Below are 24,304 nucleotides of genomic sequence, written 5' to 3'. Positions count from 1 at the left end.
TGAAAGGAATTTAAAAAAAAATCGAGTTGTCAAGGAATTCGAGCTATCGAGGTTGGAGGTATCAAGTCCCTAATTGTAAATCGATGAACAAAAAACCCAAAGATGACGCATTAAAAAAAATCTACATTCTAATATATTCTAGTTCGCTCTCATGTTGAATGTAAGATGCCATTAGTAAATAAGGAAGGACTATTGGTAGTAAACAATACCAGCATTGTGGATTGAATATTGGAAAATACTGCGGAAGTATTCAGTAGAAGAAAAGCTAACATAATTTAACATTAGTTGATAATCATTTGGTATGGTGAGACAGATAGAAAATATGTTGTTCACTAATTGGGAAAGTAACTTTTAAAAAACTGTTTTTATTTTTCCTGTCTTTATTTAATGTATTGTACAAACTAGCCACGTAGCAGCTTAACAGCTGTTCTCTTTTTTATATTATCTAATTTTAACCTTTCTAGGCCATTTGAGTACGAAACCGATCCGGCCAACATTTTTACACAGAATAATAAAGTATGTTGTTTTGAGCGAATGAGCATATGGCGTGCGATGTTGTTTGGGAATTAAATCACAGGCAGTAGATTATTCAGTCGAAATTAGGTTGTCCACAAGCATAATTAAGTCTTAAAAGTTACGCATTTCATGTTAATGAAGCGTTAATCGCTTGCTGTGGTTGCTTCCGAGAGCGTGGGGTAGGACCTAGTTTATGCAAACATGAGCTATGTGTTGTATGCTGATTGCAAAAGTCTCATGTTTCACGCTGAGTTATGCATGGTTCAGGAGTTTTTCCAATTAAAAATCGCACCATTTCTTATATTAAGGTTACAAGAACACTAGTTGCCTTTTGGAATAAAATAATCTTTCTCCACACATGTAAATCCCAAGATCATCAATGTATTTGAACCGGCACGAAGATGCTGATTAAACTGAAAAAAAAAAAATGAAATGAAATGAAATCTTTGAGTTTTACGTCCCACGGTTATGCCGGTTAGGCTAAGGAGACGGTGATTATGAGTAATGAATGAAATGGTGGAATGAAGAAAGTGGGAGAACCCCGAGAAAACCCACGCACACGGTGTTTGTCCACCACAAGGTTCACTTGGCGGGGGCTGGGATCGAACCCGAAACCCCAAGCACCAGAGGTGAACGCTCTACCACTGAGCCATCGCGGCCCCCGCTGATTAAACTGGGTACAATTCTGAACACAAATACGAAACTTGACGTAGTAATGAATAACTACATTTACTTTGCCTTCGATTTAAAAATATTAGAGAACTTTTAACAAACAATTTAAAAATTGTAATAAAATAATTATTGTTAATATTCAGTGGCGGCATCATAGCTGCACTGGGAACCTCTTGTCGTGAGATCAGCGAAGACAAACACTGCCAAGCAATATTCGCAGTTCGAGGGAAATTTCCCTAATCCAGGGAAATTTTGTAGCTAAATTTAGATTCCATTCTTCTCTACACTCACATTTCCAAAGTCCTCAGTTATTTTTCATAATTTTTGCATAGTATCCACGTTTCTGCCCCCATACAGTGCAATACTCCACACGAAGCATTTTATGAGTCTTTTTCTCAACTCTTTATTCAAGGTCCTACAAAATATATTTTTCTTCCTCCTAAAGGCTTCTTTCGCCATTCCTGTCCTTGCTTTCATTTGACGTTCACACTTCATATCATTACCAATAATAGTACCCAGGTATCAAAAACTAGTCAGCTGCTCTATTTTCTCCCGTCCTACTTCCATATTTGACAGCGATCCCTTCGTTCCAATCGCCGTGGCTTTTGTCTTTCTAACTTCTTGATTTCTCTTCAGATTCTGACTTCGGTATCAATGTCACTTTTATCGCATATCCTCCCACTTTCTTCATTCCACCATTTCATTCATTTCTCATAATCACCGTCTCCTTTAGTCTAACCGGCATAATCGTGGGACGTAAAACTCAAAGATTTCATTTTCAATTTTTTAGGTTAAAAAAAAACTTGATAATCTCGAAATATTGATTGCTACAAGAATACTTCATCTTTGACCATAATAGCAGGACATTAAACTTTTTTTTTCTTTATTAGTACTTGTAAGAAATAAGTTTTTTTTTTTTTTTTAAGCAAATATCTTTTTCTCTAAATATGTTTGAACTTTGTGCTTGCAGAAAAATGCAGTTGTTATCTTCAGAGAATGAGGAAGACAGTTTTACATTAAATATAAACACTTTTCATTATTTTTATTATTTAGTCTTTCGGTTTGTTTGTACTACATATATATATATATATATATATATATATATATATATATATATATATATATATATATATATATATATATATATATATATATATATATATAATTGGAATGATAAGAAACAGTGAATTCAATTGAAGAATACAAAATATAGATAACACTTGAACGAGTGCATTTACCCTAAATGATATGTGTTTTCTTTTTTTTTTTTTTTAATTGTTTTGAAGATTGCGTCTACTTGTCTATTTATGACAATGTTCTACGTATACATGTTCAGGAGAAGAACTTTTGTTGTATGAAAAGTTTTTTTTTTCTTTCTGAAATTAATTATGAAATGAAATTAGATCTTTGTGTTTAACGTCCAACGATTATGTCCCTTAGGCTAAAGGAGACGGACGATTAAGGCAAGTGAATGATAATGGAAGAATTGTTGGAAACAAATGTTGAAAGAAACGTCGAGAAAACCGAAGCACTAGTTGAATTTGTATCCAAGCCTAATACGCGCACGAAGAGTTGAACCCAAGACTACGCACGTTAGTCACGAACGGGCACTAGACAATTGGAAAAAGATTGAAAATTTCCGTGAATATCCTCCATATTGTATTTTGCGAAAGTATTTGAACAGATATTATATAAACGGATTATTGATCATGTTAAACCAGCAATTTAAATGTATCAACATGGCTTTGTTACTCGCAAATCAACAACAACTAATCTAGCAATAGTCACTGACTTTATAGTTAACTCGTTAGATGAAGAATGCCAAGTTGACGTAATATATATTGACTTTCAGAAGGCTTTCGACAGAGTAAGTCATAAAATACTGTTAAACAAATTAAATCATGATAATTTTTCTTCAGCCCTCACCATTTTTTTTTTCATCATATCTCAGTGAACGTAAATACACAGTTGCATATAAAGAGTTTAAGTCAGATAAGTATTTCGTGTTATCAGGAGTTCCACAAGGTTCCGCCCTCGGCCCTTTACTATTTCCATTATTTATTAACGACCTTCCAGATCATGCACCTAACAGTGAAAAATTATTGTTCGCTGATGATCTCAAAATTTTCGTCAAGATAAAATTTGTGCATGATTGTCTTGATTTACAACACGACTTAAAAGAGTATTTCAAACTGGTGTTCAGTTAATAAATTTGAAGTAAATATACACACACGTAACATAGTATCATTCAGCAGAAACAAAAGTATCCTTCAATATGATTATAAGCTTAGTAATACTTCTATCAGTAGACGAATACAGTTAAAGTTCTAGATGTTACATTTGACTTTAAATTAATGTTCAGTAAACACATCGAAAATATTACTCATGACGCGCTTAAATTATTAGAATTCATAATTAGAAGTGGTAAGGACACAGAAAGTTCGCGTATGATCTAAAGTTTTCATATCAAAAGAATGCGGTAGTTCACAAACTTTGCAATATGAGAAAAGAAATCGCAAATATGATAGAAACTTTTAAAGGAACGCCGATTTTAAAAGAAGAAGAAGCAACCGATATACGTATTTAAAAAGCTAGCTGAAAGGTATGATTCCTTTAAAGGGTTACAAATTAGGACCTCGTCAAAAATGAAGACGTAGAATAGCCACTGTATAATTAGATGGCTCATCTTCCTCTATCAGTGTTGCCAAATTGTATATTGGAGTCAACGACCCAGTAACCAGAGGCAGTCGAAGAGGATAATGGGAGGTCTTCAAGTGGAGCACTAGAACGACAGCCACAAAGCAATGGAAGCAATTTTCGCTTTCAGTCGTAGCTTCTGGCTCTGTTTTTGGTTTTCTCTTTTCTTTTTGTGCTAACATCAAATCAACATATCACCTTTGCATTTTTAAAGCATGAATTTAAATAAATGCTTTTTAAAGCATGTTGTGTAATCACTTTTCAACGGAGACGATTCTATTAGGAACCTTTCTTGCGATATTTCTTCTTCTTCTTCTTATTATTATTATTATTATTATTATTATTATTATTATTATTATTATTATTATTATTATTATTATTATTATTACTACTACTACTATTATTATTATTATTATTATTATTATAGATGAAAGGGCCGCGGTGGCTCAGTGGTAGAGTGTTCGCCTCTGGTGCATAGGGTACGTCGTTCGATCCCACCATGCGCCAAGTAGGCTTTGTGGTGGACAAACATCGTGTGCATGGATTTTCTCGGGGTTCCTGCTTTCTTCATTTCTCATCACAGTCTCCTTTTGCCTACAGGGTATAATCGTGGGACGTAAAACTGAAACATGTAATTTCATTTTTGAAAATGGCCCAGCGCATACACTTTCAGCAATACATCACTGTTGCCAGTTACGTATTATTAAATTTCAGAATAAGAAACATTAAAGACAAATTACGTACTAGGTAATTCTACGTCTCGAAGAATTTTGTTGAGACATCCTCGTAATAAGGGCCACTTCCGGCAAAATACGGGACTTACCGTATACGAATTCTATTATGGCAAGTGTGTTCGGTAATAATTTAGAATACAAATCAAATATATTTTTTGTGCGTGTTTTCTTCACGCAAAACTGGGTTCCCTGTATCAACACAGAGATGTTTAAATAGAAGAGATTAAAAAATTCATAATTCATAGTGACACTGTGTGCTAAGAGGAGTATCGTGTAACAAATTCAAAGGATTATTTCCCATCAAAACAATGTCTTCGACCAACTATTTGTTACCACGTGGTTGAGAGCAATGGGAATGAACTGATGTGAAATGTTTCACAAAACTTAACGGGTCTTTTCTTCAAATATTTTATTTATTAATTTAACAAATTCTCGAACAATGTGTGTGCAATTTTTAACGTTCAAAACACGTTAGATCTTTTCAAGGCAAAAATACGACAATGGACATTTTCCAACTGGTCGAAGTTTGACGTTCGGAGCAGCGACACGAAGCAACAGAAAGAAACGTTCAGGGAGGGAACTACGCAGGAGAAAGGTGTACAGAAGTGCTGGGAGGCATACAAAGTATCATGGATTCACCAAGAGTTTATTTCATGTTTGCCTGTCAATACTGATTGACTTTTCCAACATCACGTTGCTCCGTCTGTTAGTCTGGTTTATTGGAATTGGTAGAAGCATTCTATGACGTCACAGAACGTCGAGTTCATTCATTGGTTGTAGTTAAGCATCCCTTTTCAGCAGCGAGACTATGAGACGTCGCTCTACAGTTTACGTTGAAATCTAAACCACTGTAATCCGTTCGAAGTGAAAGGCTGTGCTCACCGGGCGGTGCTCTAACCCATGCACCAGAGGCGCTCATTTAAATAATAAGACTAGCGGTGAGACAGGTGCATGTCTCATATAGCCTCGGTGCTGAAATGCTAAAGTTTAGAAAAACAATTATCAGAACATTACTATTAATAGTATTACAAGAGTAGTGCATTCTGTGATACAGACCCTTGGTGCGTATTGGGATTGTGAAACCTAAGTGCAAGGTATATAATATTGAAAGTAGCCCGTGGATACCTTTTCCGCCATTGAATATTTTTCCTGTTACCTAATTAACTTTTATAATCTGTGGCGGAACATGATAATAGCAACCAAATTACATATCGCGTTCAATACTTAATAATAGATCTCTGTTTATTTTCTCTGTGTTAAAACATAACAAGACAATTTGAACACTAAAAATGCAAGTAAAGATTCAAGTCCCTTCAACTCATAAGTTATTGAAAATTACAAGCTACAAATACGATGGCGATAATTATTATTTTTGTTGCATCATTGCTGCGAAACCAGAATATCCAGTTTATTGAGTACTTTTTCAATTGGTCGACGATTAGCTTTTTTTTCTTTTTCTTCTAAAGTTTTATCTGTCCGCCGATACTTGTTGTATACTCTTTAAAAGCCATCGTTCCCTTTCTTCAGAGAGAGAGAGAGAGAGAGAGAGAGATACTGGAGTAACTTTTCTACATCTCTGTCTTAATCAAGGATCATAAAATTAACCGTAAATATTGCTATTTATATCGACAACTTTAGTGACCGTAATTTGCATTTGAACATCGCGCGACGTTCGTGCCATCTAGTAAAGAGGATTGAAACTAGTACTGATTTCATGGAGTAAGAATTAGCCTTCTGGGCTTTCGGCATCTATCTATGGCAGTGTTAGGAGGTTTCCTTCAGAAAATTTCCCTCGACTGACAAAATTTTCCCTAATTCGTTAAGTGTCCATTTCCTATGATAGAAGTTATATAAGATTAATTTAGATATATTAAAGGAAGTGCCAACCACATTTGTTTTATTCATTTGGTTTTTACTTTTTAAAAGGTTTTCTTTAACTTTTTTAAATACACACAAATTCACCCAGCAAACAAAGGGTACAAATTATGTTACTTTGAAAACGCACACACACGCACACACGCTCACACACACACACACACACACACACACACTACTGCTTTAGTATTGGTTTATTTCTGAAGAACAAAAAGAAATTAAAGCATTTATGTTGGTCAGTCAGTCAGCGTGAAAATTTTCCCGATTTTCACGTTTTATCGAAAAATTCCTTTTTTTGCCTTTTTGCTAAATTTACCTACGAAATTTCCCAAGACTAGGAAAATTTCCCTCAAACTACGAACACTGATTATTTATACATGCTCTATTGTTTGTATCAGATGACAGATTAATATACAGAGGTAAAACTTTGTGCCAAAGTTTCTTGCACCAATATTTCCGAAAATCTTACAATAATATCTAAACTAAAACTCTTCATTTTGACGCTAAATCATTATGGGAAACCAGACTACAGACATCCAGCAGTGATAACTGGTCAGTATCTTTTAATTATTTTCTATTTGTGGTTGCCAAAGCCTGAATTCTGAAATCTCTTGAATCACACAGCTACTCTCGTCCCTCCATGTTCAGTGGCGATTCATGCGTACTTGCCACAAAGCAGCAGCATTTCTTTTGGCGCTATAATATAAATTTACTTTTGAAAAAATAAAAACATTTTGAAATATATAACTCCATTATTATACGAAAGTCTTTAAAAATATACGGACAAAGAAAGCTACAGCGCATAAAAATATTCGCCATTATTCCAGTGATGAAATGGATCATGCATCACCGGGGCGCTTGGGTCTCCCTTTTCAGACCCAGTGACTCAATATGACCTGGTGACCCAAACAGACTCTTTAACTCAGTCAGGCCCATGACCTAAACAGACCTGTGGCTCAAGTCAGATTCGGGTATCCAAACAGACTGTCAGATCTGGTGACCCTAATAGACCCTGTGACTCAGTCTGATCTAGTGACCCAAACAGACCCAGCGACTCAGTCATAAACTTACCTGGTGTCCCAAGCAGAGTCGGTGACTCCGCCATATCCAGTTTTCAACAGATCCGGTGACTCCGTCATACCCGGTTTCCAAACAGATCCTGTGACTCAGTCAAACTCAGCGACCCAAACAGATCCGGCGACACAGAACCAGTCGAAATATCAAGTTTGCAGTATTACTCCAGAATTTTATATTTGGTTCATGATGTTCACCACTCGAGCTCGTACATTCGTTTGTTTGATTCCTGGTTGGGAAATTTCTTAATCAAGGTAGCATGTTTTTAATATTTTAAATATAATTTAATCTTTATTCGTCTTCTCATACTGAAAAATAATACTGAACGTAGACTACACAAAAAGATTTTACAAAACACTGTTTGAGCCCAGCGACAACTTCTGTATTCTAAAGACTAGTTTTATAAGTTTCGCTCGATTAAATTTTGACGACAACCTTATAAGAAAATCATTTAGTTTATCTTTTATGCGATTTTGACTCGTTTATATTATGTTAAACCTTGTAGTTATCTTTCAGTGCAATGAATTGATACATACAGACGCAAATAACAAGTGAGAAAGAAAATTGTACATTTAGTGAGACGACAGAAAGAGACGAGATAATCTTATTTGTTAGAATTATTACATTATCAACTAAATCTCACACATGCGTATAACGATGTTTCATCGTGTTCATGGGTTTGTCCGAGTCAGGGGGTTGAGTGGTCATGAATCTCACTGCTTCGGAGTCTTCCGATCACGAGTTACGCGTGAACCGATCCATCACTGCATTGCTCACGAATCAGAGTCAAGGTCGATGATTCTGTGTCTGACTGCACTCAGACCACTCTCCTCAACCACAGGTTCGTGGACAACATGGAAATTTTAAAACTTTTTTTCTCCCTTGGGAGAGCTGTTTTTTACTTTGATAAGATCTCTTCTTCGTATCTGGATCTAGATATTCTCTTCCTGCTTTTCATTCTGCCTTTCCTTCTATCAGCACGGTGATCCAATCGGAGTGTCGAATAAGATGGCCAAGCATGCTGTTTCTTCTTTTTCTTATTATCTTCATGATCTGTCGTCCTTCGTTAGCTTCCTTTAGTACATCTTCATTCCTTTTTCTTTCGGTCCATGACATGCGCAGCGTGTCACACCACATTTCAAATGCTTCCAGCTTGAATATTTCAGCTTTTCACAATGCCCATATCTCTAATCCGTAAAGAGCCACGCTTCACACCAAAGTCTTAATAAATCGTTTACGAACATCCAATGATACATTTCTTGATGTTAGTAGTCCTCTTTTCCTATTGAATGCTTGTTTAGCCTGAGCTATTCTGGAACTTACGTCTTTTTCACTTCTTCCGTCCGAGGATATTAGACTTCCTAAATAGGGGAACGTCTTAACGTCTTCGACTTTCTCTCTATCTAGCCATACGTTTTTCTTTTCCTGTCCTGCTCCTTTGCACTTTATCACTTTGGTTTCTTCTTATTTATCATCATTTTGCATGTTTTTTTTTTTTCAGTTGGTCGTTCAAGTTTGAAAGTGCTTCCTGCAAGTCCTCTTCGTTCTCCGCTATCAATGCTATGTCATCAGCAAACTTTATTGTGCTCGAAACCTGTCCATTTACTTTTACACTTTTCTCGGTTTTATCCAAGAATTCTTTCATATCTTCTTCTTAAGGCTGCTATAACTGGGTAACTGTGAGAGCTGGTGGTGCTTTTGGAACAGAGTTCTACGTTGCGTTAAAACATGCGATCTATGACAAAGGTTTCATTCAACTCCGAGCACAGAATGTAATTAATATTAATGAAAATGAATTCAATAAATACTGTAACATTTACATATGATTTCTACTGTTAATAATAGATGAAATGCTTTGTTTACATAAAGTTACTAATGACTTTTTCTTTCTTTGTATCTTTGCAGAGAACCTTCAAAAACGAGTGTATCTTTGAGGAGAAAACAATCGAAAACTATAGAAATACTTATTCGTCCGTGGAGCATTCGACTTCTAAGAAGACTTATTACGCCGCTGTCAATAGCAAAGGCAAAGTGCGAAGGGCTGTGGTCAAGACTGAAGGGAATCGAACCAAGGCTCTGCTGGGGAAGATGGCCAGGTACACTCAATTTCTGCCCAAAGATGTTAGCGAGGACCGCAAAGAGGATTTGCTAAAGAAACTCTTGAACAAGACTGGACAAAGCGAGTCGGTGGACTCTGGGCATCGCATTCGACATCAGAGCCATCAGCTGTGTCAACATGCAGCCGGAGAAATGGAGCCAGCGTCGTCGGCAGAGGAAACTGACGACCGGGGCAGAACGTCGTGCAAAAAAAGAAAGCATAAAAAAAAGAAGAAACGCAAGAAGTGTAAGGAAGGTGAAGAGGAAGATTGTGGGAAGAGGCAAAGGAAGAAGAAAAAGAACGATAGACAAAATAAACGAAAGAAAAACAAAAACAATAAAAATAGTAGTGATAGTATTGTCGACAATAATCATAACCAGAACAACAATAATACTAATAGTAGTGGTAGTGAACAATCCAAAGTTCGAACTCATGACAACCAAAGAGATAGAGACATCGTGACACAGTCGCCATTATCGACGGCGACGACATTAACGGCGACTGCGGCGGCGAGACATACGGACGCGGGGTGACTAGTACGAGGAGTCGCCTTTGTGGTGTTAATCATGTTTGGCGCTGTTGTACTCTGCAGCAGATTCTCCAGCGGGCGGCTCCAGTGAGCTTCCATACCATTTGTAATTTCTGTTCGTAGTTAAATGTGCAGCATAGTAACAAAAAAACAACGACAATAAGAGGTGTGGTAACGCATCAAATGACCAATTGTAGCAGCAGTGCGTGTGACAAAAATGCGTATAAATTTGTGCGTGTGAACCTGATGCGTTAGAAAAACAAACAGAATGTATAGTTATTTTTATTTGACTATAATTGTAATTTTTTAAATGTATAGCATGTACATATGTAAATTTACCTCTGTGTCCGTGTAGATAATAAGCCTAAATCGAACAATCACCAAACGCCACTGTTAGTGATAAGAAAAAAGAAGTATTTATTTTTAATTATTTATTTTTTAGAAAATTTTATTCGCTTTTGGTATTTTTACGTATGCGTCGATGTCACCTCCCTCCGTAAATGGCCGGAATTTTCGAGTTCCTTTCACTGCCTCCTTGAAATATAACGTCTAGTCTCGCTGCCATAAAGTCATTTCATATGAATATTATTCACGGTGTAAAGTATAAGAAAATCTAATTATACATGTATTATACAAAGCCATAACTGATTTCTTTTTTATTCTGTGACTGCTACTCTTTCTGCTTAGTTCAGATAGTTTAGAAGCACGTCTCAAGTTTTTTTAAGTCAATACCTTGTTCAGCAGAGCACAGTGTAAACTGCATAATGGTTGTAAAATAAAAAGGTCGGATAGGAAAGGTGTCATAATGATGTTCGATGGGAAAAGAACATGAACTGGCAAAACTGGAGTACGAATATCTTTTGTATTAACATACTGTATATAATGTCTGTCTGTTTCACTGAAAGTACAAGTCTTATAATTATGGTGTGGAACTTGTAAAAAAAAAAAAAATTCGTTTTTCTTTACAAGTATATCTACATAAAATTGGACCTATATATAGGGAATTAAAAATAAAAATACTTGTATTTACATTTGGTTTTTATTATTGCATCGTATAGTGTGATAGATGAAGTGTGAAAATCACAGGTAAATTTCTAAGTTTTGTTGAACATACCAACAAATTTTTCCTTATCAATAGCTAGTAGGCTAAGTTTTATATTGATCACACAAGTTTTTTTTTTTTAAATAGTTATTAAAAATGGATTTGCTTCTGTCATAATTCTTTTTACTGATTTTCAGTTACGTGTGGTAGGGCGAGAGCCAGTGGCGTATTTACGATGTTGTTTCGGGGGGGCTTTGCTAACTTTCGGGGGGGCTTTGCCTGAAAATGTGAAAATTCTGCAAGATATGTCATATACTTTACTATAGTACTATTAAGATTTCGGGGGGCTTAAGCCCGGAAGCCCCCCTAAATACGCCATACGGAATGCGATAGGCAATTGTTTCTTTTCACTATTTCAGTGTGGAAAGTAGTTATATGTTTTTTCCACTTTCTTATTATATGAACAGATCTAATATGTAACAAGTAAAATCAAATGCAAGAACATTCCCGGAGAGAAAAGTAACGTTGTTATACGGATGATAAACCAGTATGGCGGCTTATTAGACAAGAATATGTTTACTATTACTATACCCATCACTCAAAACACTCTATTCTACTCTAGCAGTTCCAGCCAGTAGGCGGTATATTTATGAGGTAAAAATCAGTTTTGTGAATGAAACTATTTTAAATTGCTGCTTTGAATTGGGTAAACTGAAATAGGAACAAACTGTAGAATCTAATAACTATTAATGCACTTTATCTATTAATTTGGATTAATAATTAAGTATATCCTTAATGTTCGAATGTTTTTTGAGCTTCCCTCATGGCACTTCTGTCGCAAGAGACCCAGGTTCGTTTGTCTGCAGGATCTCATATGATTCGGATCCTACATTAATTTGAGGTCCATGTCTCATATAGCCTCGCTGCTGTAAGGGACGCTAAATCCATGTCTAATCCAATCGAATGTTTTTGGTTGCGATTCCTTCAAGTTATGTTGAGGTACGGTGGCTCAGTGGTAAAGCAGTTATCTCAAGCGTGTGGGGTCCCTGGTTCGATTATCTGCCAAGTAAGTTTGTGGTGGCCAACATCGTGCCCATGGGTTTCCTTAGAGTACTCCCGTTTGCTTCCACATTCTCATTTCACCGATTCTCCCATCACCATTCATTTGCTTTAATCATCCATCTTCCTTAGCTTAAAGGGCATAAGTGTGGGACGTTAAACTGAAATATTTCTTATAATTTTCCTTCTCGTTACGTGACCGTATAAATTCAATCTGAGCGCTAATCGCAGTGCGGGACTGCCTGATTTTTTTTTTAACGTACCTTGTATAAGAAAACTTTGAGAGCCTTCCACGTTTGTTTTTTTCATTACGATAGTGTTTCATAAAGAACCGTTAGCCGCTTTTTGTTTATTTAATTTCGAAAAATGAAGTATTGGCTAATGCGACTTCAGTTTTTTTTTAGCTGGACGAATTGATATTTTTCCAGGAATCACCCTGGCTCAATAATAAGGAACTCATCCTTGTGCTAAGAGACCTTGGTTCCACACCATATAAGTCTGATGGTCAATAATGTCCATGAGGTTTCTCAACGTTCACCCTTCCTTCCATATCTTCATTTCACCAACGTTTCAGTTCTCTCCTGTTATAATATTTGTAGGTAATCGCATTGCAAGTTCCACACTGAGCACATTTCCTTGGAACAAATTATACTAAGATTACTGACGAAAGCAAATCATGCTTGATTTGCCCATAGATGTGATTGTGATCAGAAGTGCGTTTCAGAAAAACTTAGCAATTCTAGAAGTCTAAACGTAAAATATTGTGAAGCAAAGATGGTGTAATAATAACAAAAGTCGTTTATAAATACTAGTCCTGGTTCCCGTTAATTCTCACAATTTTTTGTATATACAATTGTAAAGCTTTTTATTTCAATAAATTGCACCAATGTTATAAAACTAGTACCTTTCTGAAACAGACAGCATTAGGTTTGCATCTTTGATCCCTCTGACACAGCAATTTAATCCACGATAATCTTAAAATGCGAAACTAATTATTACTTACAAAATCATATTTTATTATTATATTATCCAGTAGTTTGTTAACAAACATCAAAATCATATTTTATTATTGTATCATCTGGTAATTTGATAACAAATCAATTCAGACAATTAACATATTTTTCAATGTCAAATCTTCCAGAATATTTTTCATATTGGTATCTGCTTCGTTCAATATTTCGTTCTGCACTGTCACCTAATGTAACATCCACTAAAGTAATTGATACATTTAAAAGTATTGTAGCTTTGAAGTTATTTATCTAACCTAACCTAACCAGGTATCTTAATGATTTGAGTACAATCATTCATATGAAAATTTAAAATAAGTAGCGTATTCGTATATAGCCATCAACTAAGATGTTGTTTATTTTCATGAACGCTTGTTACAGTAAGTGGGGAGAAAGTTTACGAGATTCTTTTTAACATGTAGTTATATTTGCTAAATCTACCAACTATTTTACAAGGTGGGTGAGAATTAACGTTTCCCTAAGATAGTTATTAGTGCAGTTGATCTGTATATACAGCATTGTGATCCACACATAAAGACTCTTACGCTATGACTTTTTTTCATTTTTTTAAAATTATATATATACGCATTGACACAACTCAATTCAAGTTGCTTACAAGATCAGATGAACTGGATACTATTCGTACAGATTTATGCAATAATTGAATGGTGTATAATAGCCACAATGCGAAGTTGACTCCATGTTATTCGGGACTATGGAACAAACTGTTACTGTTTCTGTGTAATAATACGAATGATGACTCTCATAGCTTTACGTAGTTGTGTTATTGTAACGACGCGACGTGGAAAGATTTGATCTGTGATAATTACCTCACGAAGCATTGAGTAATGATGAGTTTCAGCTGCTCTTCCTTATGAAACTAAATCATGTGACTGCAGACTGTGGCGCCGCCATTCAAAGCAGTTCGGGTAGCAGGAACTATTGAAAACAAGAATGAATCAAATCATTCAGAGTGCATGAGTTTGATACAATTAGCAATGTTATTAGCTAGTGCCAGTAGAAGATGCAATTAGTTACAACTACAGCCGGCAGGGTCGCTCATATCACTTTCATTGCATTGTGGGAACGATTTGAATTTCAGTTGGTTATACTGTATAGGGAGTTTTGCATCAGGATGATCAGTGCCACAGAGTTGTTCAGTGTATATTGAAGATATTGAATACCTGCTGCCACCTTTTTCTAAGTCCATTGATATAATATATCGGGAACTTTGTATTTGCTTGAAATGAAATTGGGATTTAATGGTTTGAAAAATCCTCATTTTCTCTTACAAGTATATAAATGTCCCTTCGTAAAAATTAAATTTTGTGACATATAGTTTCAATATGTGTGGTGCAAATGGAATTTCATTTATGTAGTAGTAAATGGACTGTATGTGTAATGCAAACGTATTTTGACAAAACAAGGGATAAGATTTAAAATATGTAAATACATTTGAAAAAAACTTGAAGAAAAACCAATAAAATTAAACCATTAGAATTGCAGTTCATTTCTAAGAAAATACAAGAATAATTCCCCCATATAAATGAATGACCTGATAACAACACTGGCACAGGTGTTCAACAATATTAAGATAAGAAGTCCTTACTAAACATGATAACGAGGCAAGTGACATCATTAGTTCTCCAGACAAACAGCGAACTGGAAAGTTCTGATACAGAAACGTGAAATCTGCTCCACAACCCAATTACAACTGAAGGCCTACTGGTTACATGAAACCTTCCTTCTAGAAATTATAGGACTAGCCATGTGCCCACTGTTCAACATATTGGAAGACCCTTATACACTTTGCATTCATTTCATAGAATCAGTCCCAAAACTCAGGGGCGGATCTAGAAGGTAAAACTGCAGGGGACAGCCGGAATACAGACTACGTTAGGTATATATATATATCATAAGTTTACTGTAAACCTTCACAAACATATAAATAATAGCTTAAATTATATTTTCACTCAAAAAACTGGGGGCCTAGGCCCTCCGGCTCTAGGCTAGGCTGCCGCTGCCAATACTGTCCTCTGCGCTGTCCCGATTCATGAAGCTGTGTTGTATCACGGATGTCAAATTACATACAACATATAACTATAGAGTTAGCATAGTTCTAGATTGAAGTAATTACGGTAATATTCACAGTTAAAGCACAGAATCCTTGTGATACCACCACTCATACTTGAGGTTATTATTACTATCGTTCGGACTGTGTTATTGTTTTTCTTATCGAAAAGAAGCAATACAATGGAAGAAGTACAATACAATGGAAGAAGTAGTTCCAGGCTGTCTAAAGAGTAGAAATCTAATACATATTACAGTGATGTTTAAATGTATATTCTCATTGAGTGGCAGGAAATACATTATTCTTATGGGTTGAATGTCATGACTAATAAAGCGGGATTTTTAAGAATATCACACGATGAAGGGAAACGGTGACATTTGAATTCTCGAACAATTCCTTGCAATTCCTTCTGGATAGGGGAACAGATTATGTAAATTCGGAAGTGTCCCGGCTAAATTGGACATCTGGGAATCCTATATATATTGGAAAAGTACGATTGTGTCTATTTCACCATCTACAAAAGTGAAATGAAATCTTTGTCTTACGTCCTACGGTTATTCCTTGTAGGCTAAAAGAGGCGATGATGATGGCAATGAATTAAATAGTGGAACGAAGAAAGAGGGAGGAAACAGAAAAACTCTTAGCAAACGCACATGATGTTTGTATCTCTAAAAGTGGTTCAATAACTTCTCTCGTATTGTGGAAATATACTAGAAAAAGACCAAACAACAGTATTTCACTATCGCGATAAATATGGTTACTTCTCGCCCACCTTGTTGATATGATCCATAGTATAAACTAATTACTTCATCATTGTGCTTTTTCTTCCGTTTACAATTATTTCTTATCAGTGTTTTTTAATGTTCTCCCTTCTTTAATTGTTTACAATTAATTGTAAGTAACCAAACCGTTTACGAAAAGATTTCTCTTTCGAGAAGTTGTAAAAGTTTTCTGCACATAAATACTTTTGACATATACTAATTTAAAAATGTACCTTTTTATATATTTGTATTTTTTTTATAAACAGCATTCCTCATATTGATTAAATTCTAGATATTTGTATTTTGTATTAATTTTTAGAAAGTTATTAAAATACAACTCTAAGTTACAGTTGAGTAACGGGAGCAACAAATGTAAACGTAGAAGTTGGCCACTTGAACAAGTTGGTTATAGTCTGTGGAACCTTGTAGATCAATTTAAGTTTTATCCAAATAAAGTTACTTTTTCAACATGCTACAAATATCTTAACTGACCGTATACAATCTTAGAAAACTTGAAGGAGAGTTATAAAGACATAAGGCATTTACGTTCCAAATACTGTTGAACAAGAATCTTGAATGTCTTGAAGTTACACGGCCGGCCAAACAATGTATATCTTGAAAGATGATACGTACTTTCTATTTTTGTGAAATAGAAAAGAAGTTTCTCTCCTGTTATTTCATGTTGATCGCTGGCTGAAAACAAATAGAAATATTTAGAACAGAAGTAAAATGAGATTTCTTGGATGAAGCTTTTGAAGTTAATTTCTTTCAAGGCTACAGAGAAGTATCTGCTTATGCCATTTTCATCCAATGCTCTTGTTCAAGCTTTTTATGATCGTTTATGGGCAGCTTTACACGTTTGAACTGCTACTGTTTGTTGCACTTATCAAATTTCTGTAGTATAATTTGTTTCTTGAAGATTTTGTTGTTCGGTAATGTATTGCAAATGTAAATTCCCATGTATTGCGTAATAATGATTTTGCTTTTTAATGTATCATGACTTTCAGTGTATGATCAAAGCTATAGTTTCACTAACAAATTAGTTATAATTAATAATGGTTATTTTTCTTACAATTGTTAGATTCAATAAAGATAATTCAACGTGCCAATTTAAATAAACATTTTCAACATAAACAGATGCAACAGAGTTGTGAATCAAAAAAGATATTAATCTAAGGGAAAAATATTTTTCTTTAAGACGAAAAATATAAGGATGAAATTGTATTGGACATTAATGAAGTAACTGCGTTGTTTATAAGTTGTATCTTGAAATTGAATATTTTTATTACATTCTGTTGTAATTAATATATTATGCCAAGAATCTCGACAGGATTTTTTCAACTCCTTTTTTATGAAAAGAATAAATTAAAATTACCGAAAAAGTATAAAATATACACTCTCTCAACTCATTTAAATGTTAAGAATCCTAATCACTGCGAAATTAAAATACCGCTAATTTTACAGTAATTAAATGATATCTTCAAATAGATAAAAAAAATGATCGAAATGTGGAACAAGAGCTCGCTAGACAATATTATTTTGCATGAGGTATCGTTATCACGAGTCACCTAGTAGCTTCCCGTATGCAGTTATTTATAAACGCTAAAATAAATGCCGATTTTTCTCAATAGCTGAAAATCGAAAGCAAATAAGTGAGTCGTGATAACAGTATTTCATGTAAAATAATATTATCTACCGCTCTCTTGTTTCACATTTCGATTATCTTTTATCTACTTAAAGATATCACATAATTACTGTAAAACTAGCGGTATTTTAATTTCGAAGTGGTGGTGTCTCTTAAGGCAATGTCTTAAATTTAATTCTGTACGATACTACTATATTTTGGCTTAGAATTTCTCCAAGGAGTAATATGAAAATCAAATTTAACACAATGTCATTCCATCTTTTGTATCAATATTAACAACATATTTGCTGAACTTGATATATGTAACTAAACAAAAATATTGCTAATACTAAAGTATAAAATATTTTGCCCGTCAGAGTGGTAACATCTTGCTAACAATTTTAATCGCATTACCAAATTCTTAGTTTTTAAAAAATCGAAATGAAACTCGAATTGATCTTGGATGTTGTTATACCTTATTGTAGTTGAATCTCTTCTCTGTGAATAGAATCTCATTAATAACAAACAAAGGACATAATGATGAATATGTGAGAGTCTTGTACTCTGGATGAAAGTGTTCGTAATACATACCGTAAGTGTGAATGTTCATGTGTGGGTTTGTATAAAAATTCTTGTACTGTAAGAGAAGTTACCACATCCTAATATTAGTAATACAATGATGAACTGTAATCAAAGATCGAAAATATGTAATATTCCGTTTGGATTACGTATGTATGTACATATAAAAAAAAGATCACGTTTCGATTGTCAGTATGACTATTTGAGAAAAAAAAATATTCTATTTAATATTTCTTTATTACGATGGCTAAATTATTTATTTACTTTCGATTAAGTGTGATTTACTGATAGGAATAAGTGATGCAGTAGAAACAAGATTTTATACTGAGAAAAATAATGTATGGTATTTATGTGGAAAAAATGTAATTTACGTTTATTGTAATTTGATAATTAGTTACTGTAGATTTATAAAAAAAACATCAACGAATGTAATTATTTGTCACTTCCTCTAGAAGCATTGAGTTCAAAGTAAAAGGAAAATAGACTTACACAGTCCTAACTTAAAAGAATTAACAAAATATTTTTGTTTTGTAAGTGGGGAAAAACGGTGTAAAACTTATGGTAGTATATATATTTTTTGACTAAATTGTTATTACAGAAGAAGATTAAATAGAATATTTTGTTGTGATGATGTTATACAGATAAGACAACGACTTTAAAACTACAGATAAAGTTTTTAAATGATTTATTTAATCAGTGCTTGAAGTGGGATACGTAATGTGTATCAACTATTACTCAAATCTATAATCTTACCTTTCATTACTGGCAGGGCGATTTCCTCGTACTGCCTTCAAAGACGTAAATTTGAATTTATTATTTGGAAAATTTGTTTAGATATGTGCCGTATGTCATTTTCTTTTCTTTCTTTTTTATATAATAATTCTGGATTGTTGAAGTTTATGAATCTTGAGAAATTTAATATAAAATTTCAGCTTATCATGTTAATTAAAAGAAGACAGAATGCTTTGTTTTTGAGTGGTTCGAGTGCTACATTAGTCAAGTACTAGACTAGTAAAATGCTGAAACGAGTAAGAAAATATATCCCACTGCAAGCATTTTTCAATCTTAGCATTCAAAACGGAAATGTGGCATATGCCGATTTGTTTTGAATAAGCTTCCTCTGAACAAACTGTTTCAGAAAATATTTTTGAACTTCCAGCAAATAACTATTGAATGATACTGGATCAAGAAAAGGTAACAGGAATTCATCTGCACTAAAGACAATGTTCAAAATACTATATAATTAATTCTACTATTACTTGATACACATTTATAAAGCGTGAAAATGAACATATTTCAAACTGATGTTTGCACTATGCTGATGGCTATTTCGTGTACTGTAGCCACTGTTAATTTGAGTGCATATATTTACATTGGTTATGTTTTTGATATATTTTGATACCTGTATATCTAATGAATCATCCAATTATTTAAAATAAACCTTGTAATTATTCATAATAATGTCAAGAATGTCAACTTATATATTTGATATAAATATCGTAAGTGGTACTAAGTATATTAAATTATATTAATAAACGAGTATAACATGTGGAAAGAAAAGTAACTGTATCATTCTTCATACAAAATGTTTTTACCCTTGTACCCAACATTTACGTCGTCTAAAATTTTATTTTCTGAAGTAGTTTGTTCGAGCGAAAAGAAAATCTTACTGTAAAAGATGTTTAGTGTGAATATTCTGTTCGTTTCCTATCAGTATTATATAACATTGTTGTATTTTATAAACTTTTGTTTAAGGAAAGAATCAAACTAAACGACTGATGCAAAGGGTCAGAGTAAGTGATGAACACTTAACTTCTGATTCTGCAGAGATACCTGTTGCTTGAAAAGCAGGTCTTTTTCTTCTTCCTTTTGGTCCAATGTAGACAAGAAGGAGGTGTATAAATCATTCTTGTGCACATAATATGGCCACTGTGCGTGCGAAAGTGAGTATGTGAGAGAAAGATTGCTTACACTTCACAAGTAGAGTATTTTACTGCATTTAGATGTTGTACAATTAGCTGTTAATAAACATTCATAATTCACATTTTATAATTAATTATTTCAATTTATTTACTTTTACACATAACACCCTTGCACCTTTTTATTATTTATTCACAGGCTTACCGCATATGTCGAAGTATAAGATGAATCACAATTAAGACATGAGTGCTTGGGACAATGGAAATTCTGCTACACTTCTAACTTATTGTACTTTACTGAAATTATGAAACTGTGTCTGCAACCATTGTTGCCACGCCACGGTTGAGAGAATCAGTCGTTCTTTCGGAAAAAAATATTCCGGGGGGCACTCTTAATATTCTGGGGGGCACTGCTGGTAATATTCTATTTATTATTATATTATAGGCGTATTATTTTGGTGTTCTCCGGGAGGGCACTCTCAGAGCTCCGGGAAGAAGTGCCCCCCTCAAAACATGTCTGGATAAACACTGGTTAGAATAGCCTAGGAGACATAGCAAAACGCCACACTACTCACAAATCACTCTAACACACTTGATTGGCATGTAGCAACTAAGCAACTTCAAATACCCGCCAAATAGCAACTTCAATGTCCTCATTTGATCGGCTGGCTGGCAACTAACGTCACCTATACGAAAAAGCCAGTAAGAGGTCTATTGGATGAAAACATTTACGTGAGTGCTAGCAGAAATACTTTAAAGGCCAACCAAGAGCACTGGCGAGAAGTGTGCCAGAATACCGCGATTTGGAAAATGTACAAGTAAAATTGATTACTCGAAATCGAAAGACATAATGGAAAGGAATAAACTCCCGCTGTAACAGAAATAAGCATTAAATAATAAGGGAGAAAAAGATTGCACGACATCTCAGAGAATACAGGCATTATCAGTTGCGGTAGTTTCTCATAAATAAAAATTCTTATTGTTTCGGAAAACGGATTTACACTGGTCGACTTGAGATCACGTTTATTTGGTACATGTGAAGTTGAGGGTAGCTACCAACAACAAGCATTCACGTATATCTTGCTTACTTATTTTTATTATTTATTTGCAAAAACCGTTCTTGAACACCTTATAAACTTATACATTATATTGGCGACTTTACACTTTTTGAAAGGTATAAATAAAGTTATGAAGATCTGCCACTAAATTAAATATGTAATTGTTTTGAGACATGGTGTATATATAGGTTTAAAAAGTAGCTGAATAAGAATCTGACATCAAATGTTTACAAATCAAAATGGCGGACACAAATTACAAAAAAACAAGCTATGGATCTGAAATTTGGTATATAGAGATAATCGACGTCGCTATGTATAAATCGAATACCAAAGTGTAAAATTCAAAATGACGGATCCAAGATGGCGGACAAAATGCAAAATACAGCAGTGGAACTGAAAGATAGAGGTTCTCATGGTCGCTGAGTACGAATTCAAAGTTAACAGTGCAAAATGCAATGTGGGGGACGAAAAATGCAAAAAATATGTACAGAACGGGCACATCTGATTCTTATACATGTAGTAGAAAAATACCCATAGTACATAATGGAGCAAGTAGGGGCAGGTGATGTTTTCCAATAAACAAGGAGTGTTTTGTTATACAAACATGCCAAAATTGAGACACGGAAAGTAGGGCAGGTATTCTAGCGCACATGAAAGTTTTATGGTACAAACAGACTGCAATCATAGACAATAATTATTTTACTTCCAACGTCCTCTCCCGCCCCGGTAAAGATACGCGGATATCGGCATATGTTATATATCGTTGAAAAATTCGCATTGAGTACACTTTACATCTGTAACATCTCACTTGAATAGAGCCTGTAGAGTACATTGCAATTATTTGCAGATACCATCTGAAGATCCGAACGATGACAGTGAAAAGTGCGCGTTGGAGTTTAAAACATCGTTATGCTTCCGTACTTATTCCGGTTTCACATTATGCCGTGTGCACTTGTAAGCCATATGTATGACAAATATCCACTTTCATGCGTAGGAATAGTTCCCACATCGAGACTAGTATTGGTCTCTTCTCTAATTCGAGACCGAGATGTGTTTTCCAAATCGAGAGGAGATCAAGACGGAGCCCAGGCTCGTCTTTATTCACATGTGTTCATTCTGCACTTATGCACTTGTCCGCGATATTGGATCCGCCATATTGCATTTTGCACTTTTAACACTGGATTCATACTCAGCGACCACGAAAACCTCTACCTATCCGCTTTCAGTTCCATAGCAGTCTTTAGCATTTTGTCCGCCATCTTGGATTTTACACTTTCGGTATCCGATTCATTCATAGCGACATCGAATATCTTCATATACCCAATTTCATATCCATAGCTTGCTTTTTTGTAATTTGTGTCCGCCATTTTGATTTGTAAACATTTGATGTCAAATTCGTATTCAGCTACTTTTTAAAACTATATACAGGGGTGTAGCCAGCAGGTTTGTGTAGGGGGGGCCCGTCGTTTTTGAGGGGGGGCCAGCTACAATGTACAAAGCCAAAAAAAAGTGAAGAAAATTTTGGTTTTCTTCTGGAAAACTAAAAACACTATTTTAGCTTCTTCTTCTTCTTCTTCTTCTTCTTCTTATTATTATTATTATTATTATTATTATTATTATTATTATTATTATTATTATTATTATTATTATTATCCATAAATTATATTCAAGATAGTTTTTTATGCTTAATCAAGAACTGCTGCCCGGAACCAAACGCTATACTTTTGTGCATAACTATAAAGGTAACCAAGAAAATTCTGTCCCTTTTCGTGGAGGTCTGTGTTCAATTGGACCTCACACCGTGAGTTGAATGCAAGTGGAGATAAGGCGAACCAGGGGCGTCATTTAGGGAGGGCAGGAGGGGGCGATTGCCCCCCCCCAAGTTTGAGGAATATATATACTTTAGTCGATTGTCTACTAATATGCTAGTGCACAGTGGCGTATTTACGCTTTTGTTTCGAGGGGCTTTGTAACTTTCGGGGGGGGGGGGGCTTTGCATGAAAATGTGAAAATTCTGCAAGATATTTCATATACTTTACTATAGTAAATAAGATTTCGGGGGGCTTAAGCCCGGAAGCCCCCCTAAATACGCGACTGCTAGTGCAAAACGAGAAACTCTTACGTCGGTGGTGCTCTTGCCCCACCCAAGCAAAGTCTGAAATGACGCCCCTGAGGCGAACGTCACTTGTTGGTGTGGGTATATCCAACATACTACCTGGTTGTGGCAATTCAGACACACCGTGAACTTGCGTAAGACAGAGAGAACATGGGACATCCATAGAGCGTCATAAGAGCATGTATACTGAACGAGTTCAAATGGAGGTCAAACGCCGCTGTAGCGGGACAGAAGATATGCCAGGCCTTTGGTGAGGGTGTCGTGACGACGCGGACATTGTAGCGATGGTTTAACAAGTTTAAGGACGATGACGAAACACCCGAAAACACCACGTGCCAGAAGACCAACACATGTACAAAGAGGAACTGGGACTACAATTCAGTGTGTGGAGAAACCATTCGGCAGCACATCCATCAACTTGTGAAACACTACAAGTTGGGTCAATGGGTCTCTCATATTTTGACTCCGGGCCAGAAGGCAACGCGGCAGTCGCCTGTGTTTATTTACTGTTTTGGAGCCATTTCTGGACAGGGCGTTGACATGTGATAAAAAGTGTGTCCTATACGAAGCTCCACGGCGCCGTCATCATTGGTTAGCATCCCATGAACCGATTTCAAAACAGCCGAAACCAGCACTGTACCAGAATAAGGTCCTTCTGTGTGTTTGATGCATCGTGCATCGGGAACTGCTACCAGCTGGTCAGAGTATCAATGCAACTGTGTAGTGTCAGCAGTTGAACTGTGCTCAAGAAAAACTCAAAACTCTAGAGCCATCACTTCTGAATTGCAAATGGGTCCTCGTTTACGGGACAACGCTAAGTCCCACGTAGCTAAGATGACTCAGGACACTATTTTCCGCCTTGGATGGGAAACA

General features: G+C 35.2%; 1 protein-coding gene across 1 annotated transcript in view; it reads left to right on the top strand.

The window, feature by feature from the left end:
- The window catches only part of LOC145681297 (uncharacterized), a 68,868-nt gene extending 48,488 nt beyond the window's left edge, over nt 1-20,380 (top strand). The window contains exon 2 of the mRNA XM_081752945.1: nt 9,474-20,380. Within this exon, the coding sequence (XP_081609071.1) occupies nt 9,474-10,199 (726 nt within the window). The 3' untranslated portion in view covers nt 10,200-20,380. The remainder of the gene's footprint in view (nt 1-9,473) is intronic.
- The last annotated feature ends 3,924 nt before the right edge of the window (nt 20,381-24,304 follow it).

Source organism: Thermobia domestica, chromosome 3 (genome assembly GCF_964235325.1).
Source record: "Thermobia domestica chromosome 3, izTheDome1.hap1.1, whole genome shotgun sequence".
In the NCBI taxonomy this organism is placed as follows: Eukaryota; Metazoa; Arthropoda; class Insecta; order Zygentoma; family Lepismatidae; genus Thermobia; species Thermobia domestica.
Note: the sequence above shows the minus strand (reverse complement) of the source record. Positions and strands in the feature narration are given on the sequence as shown.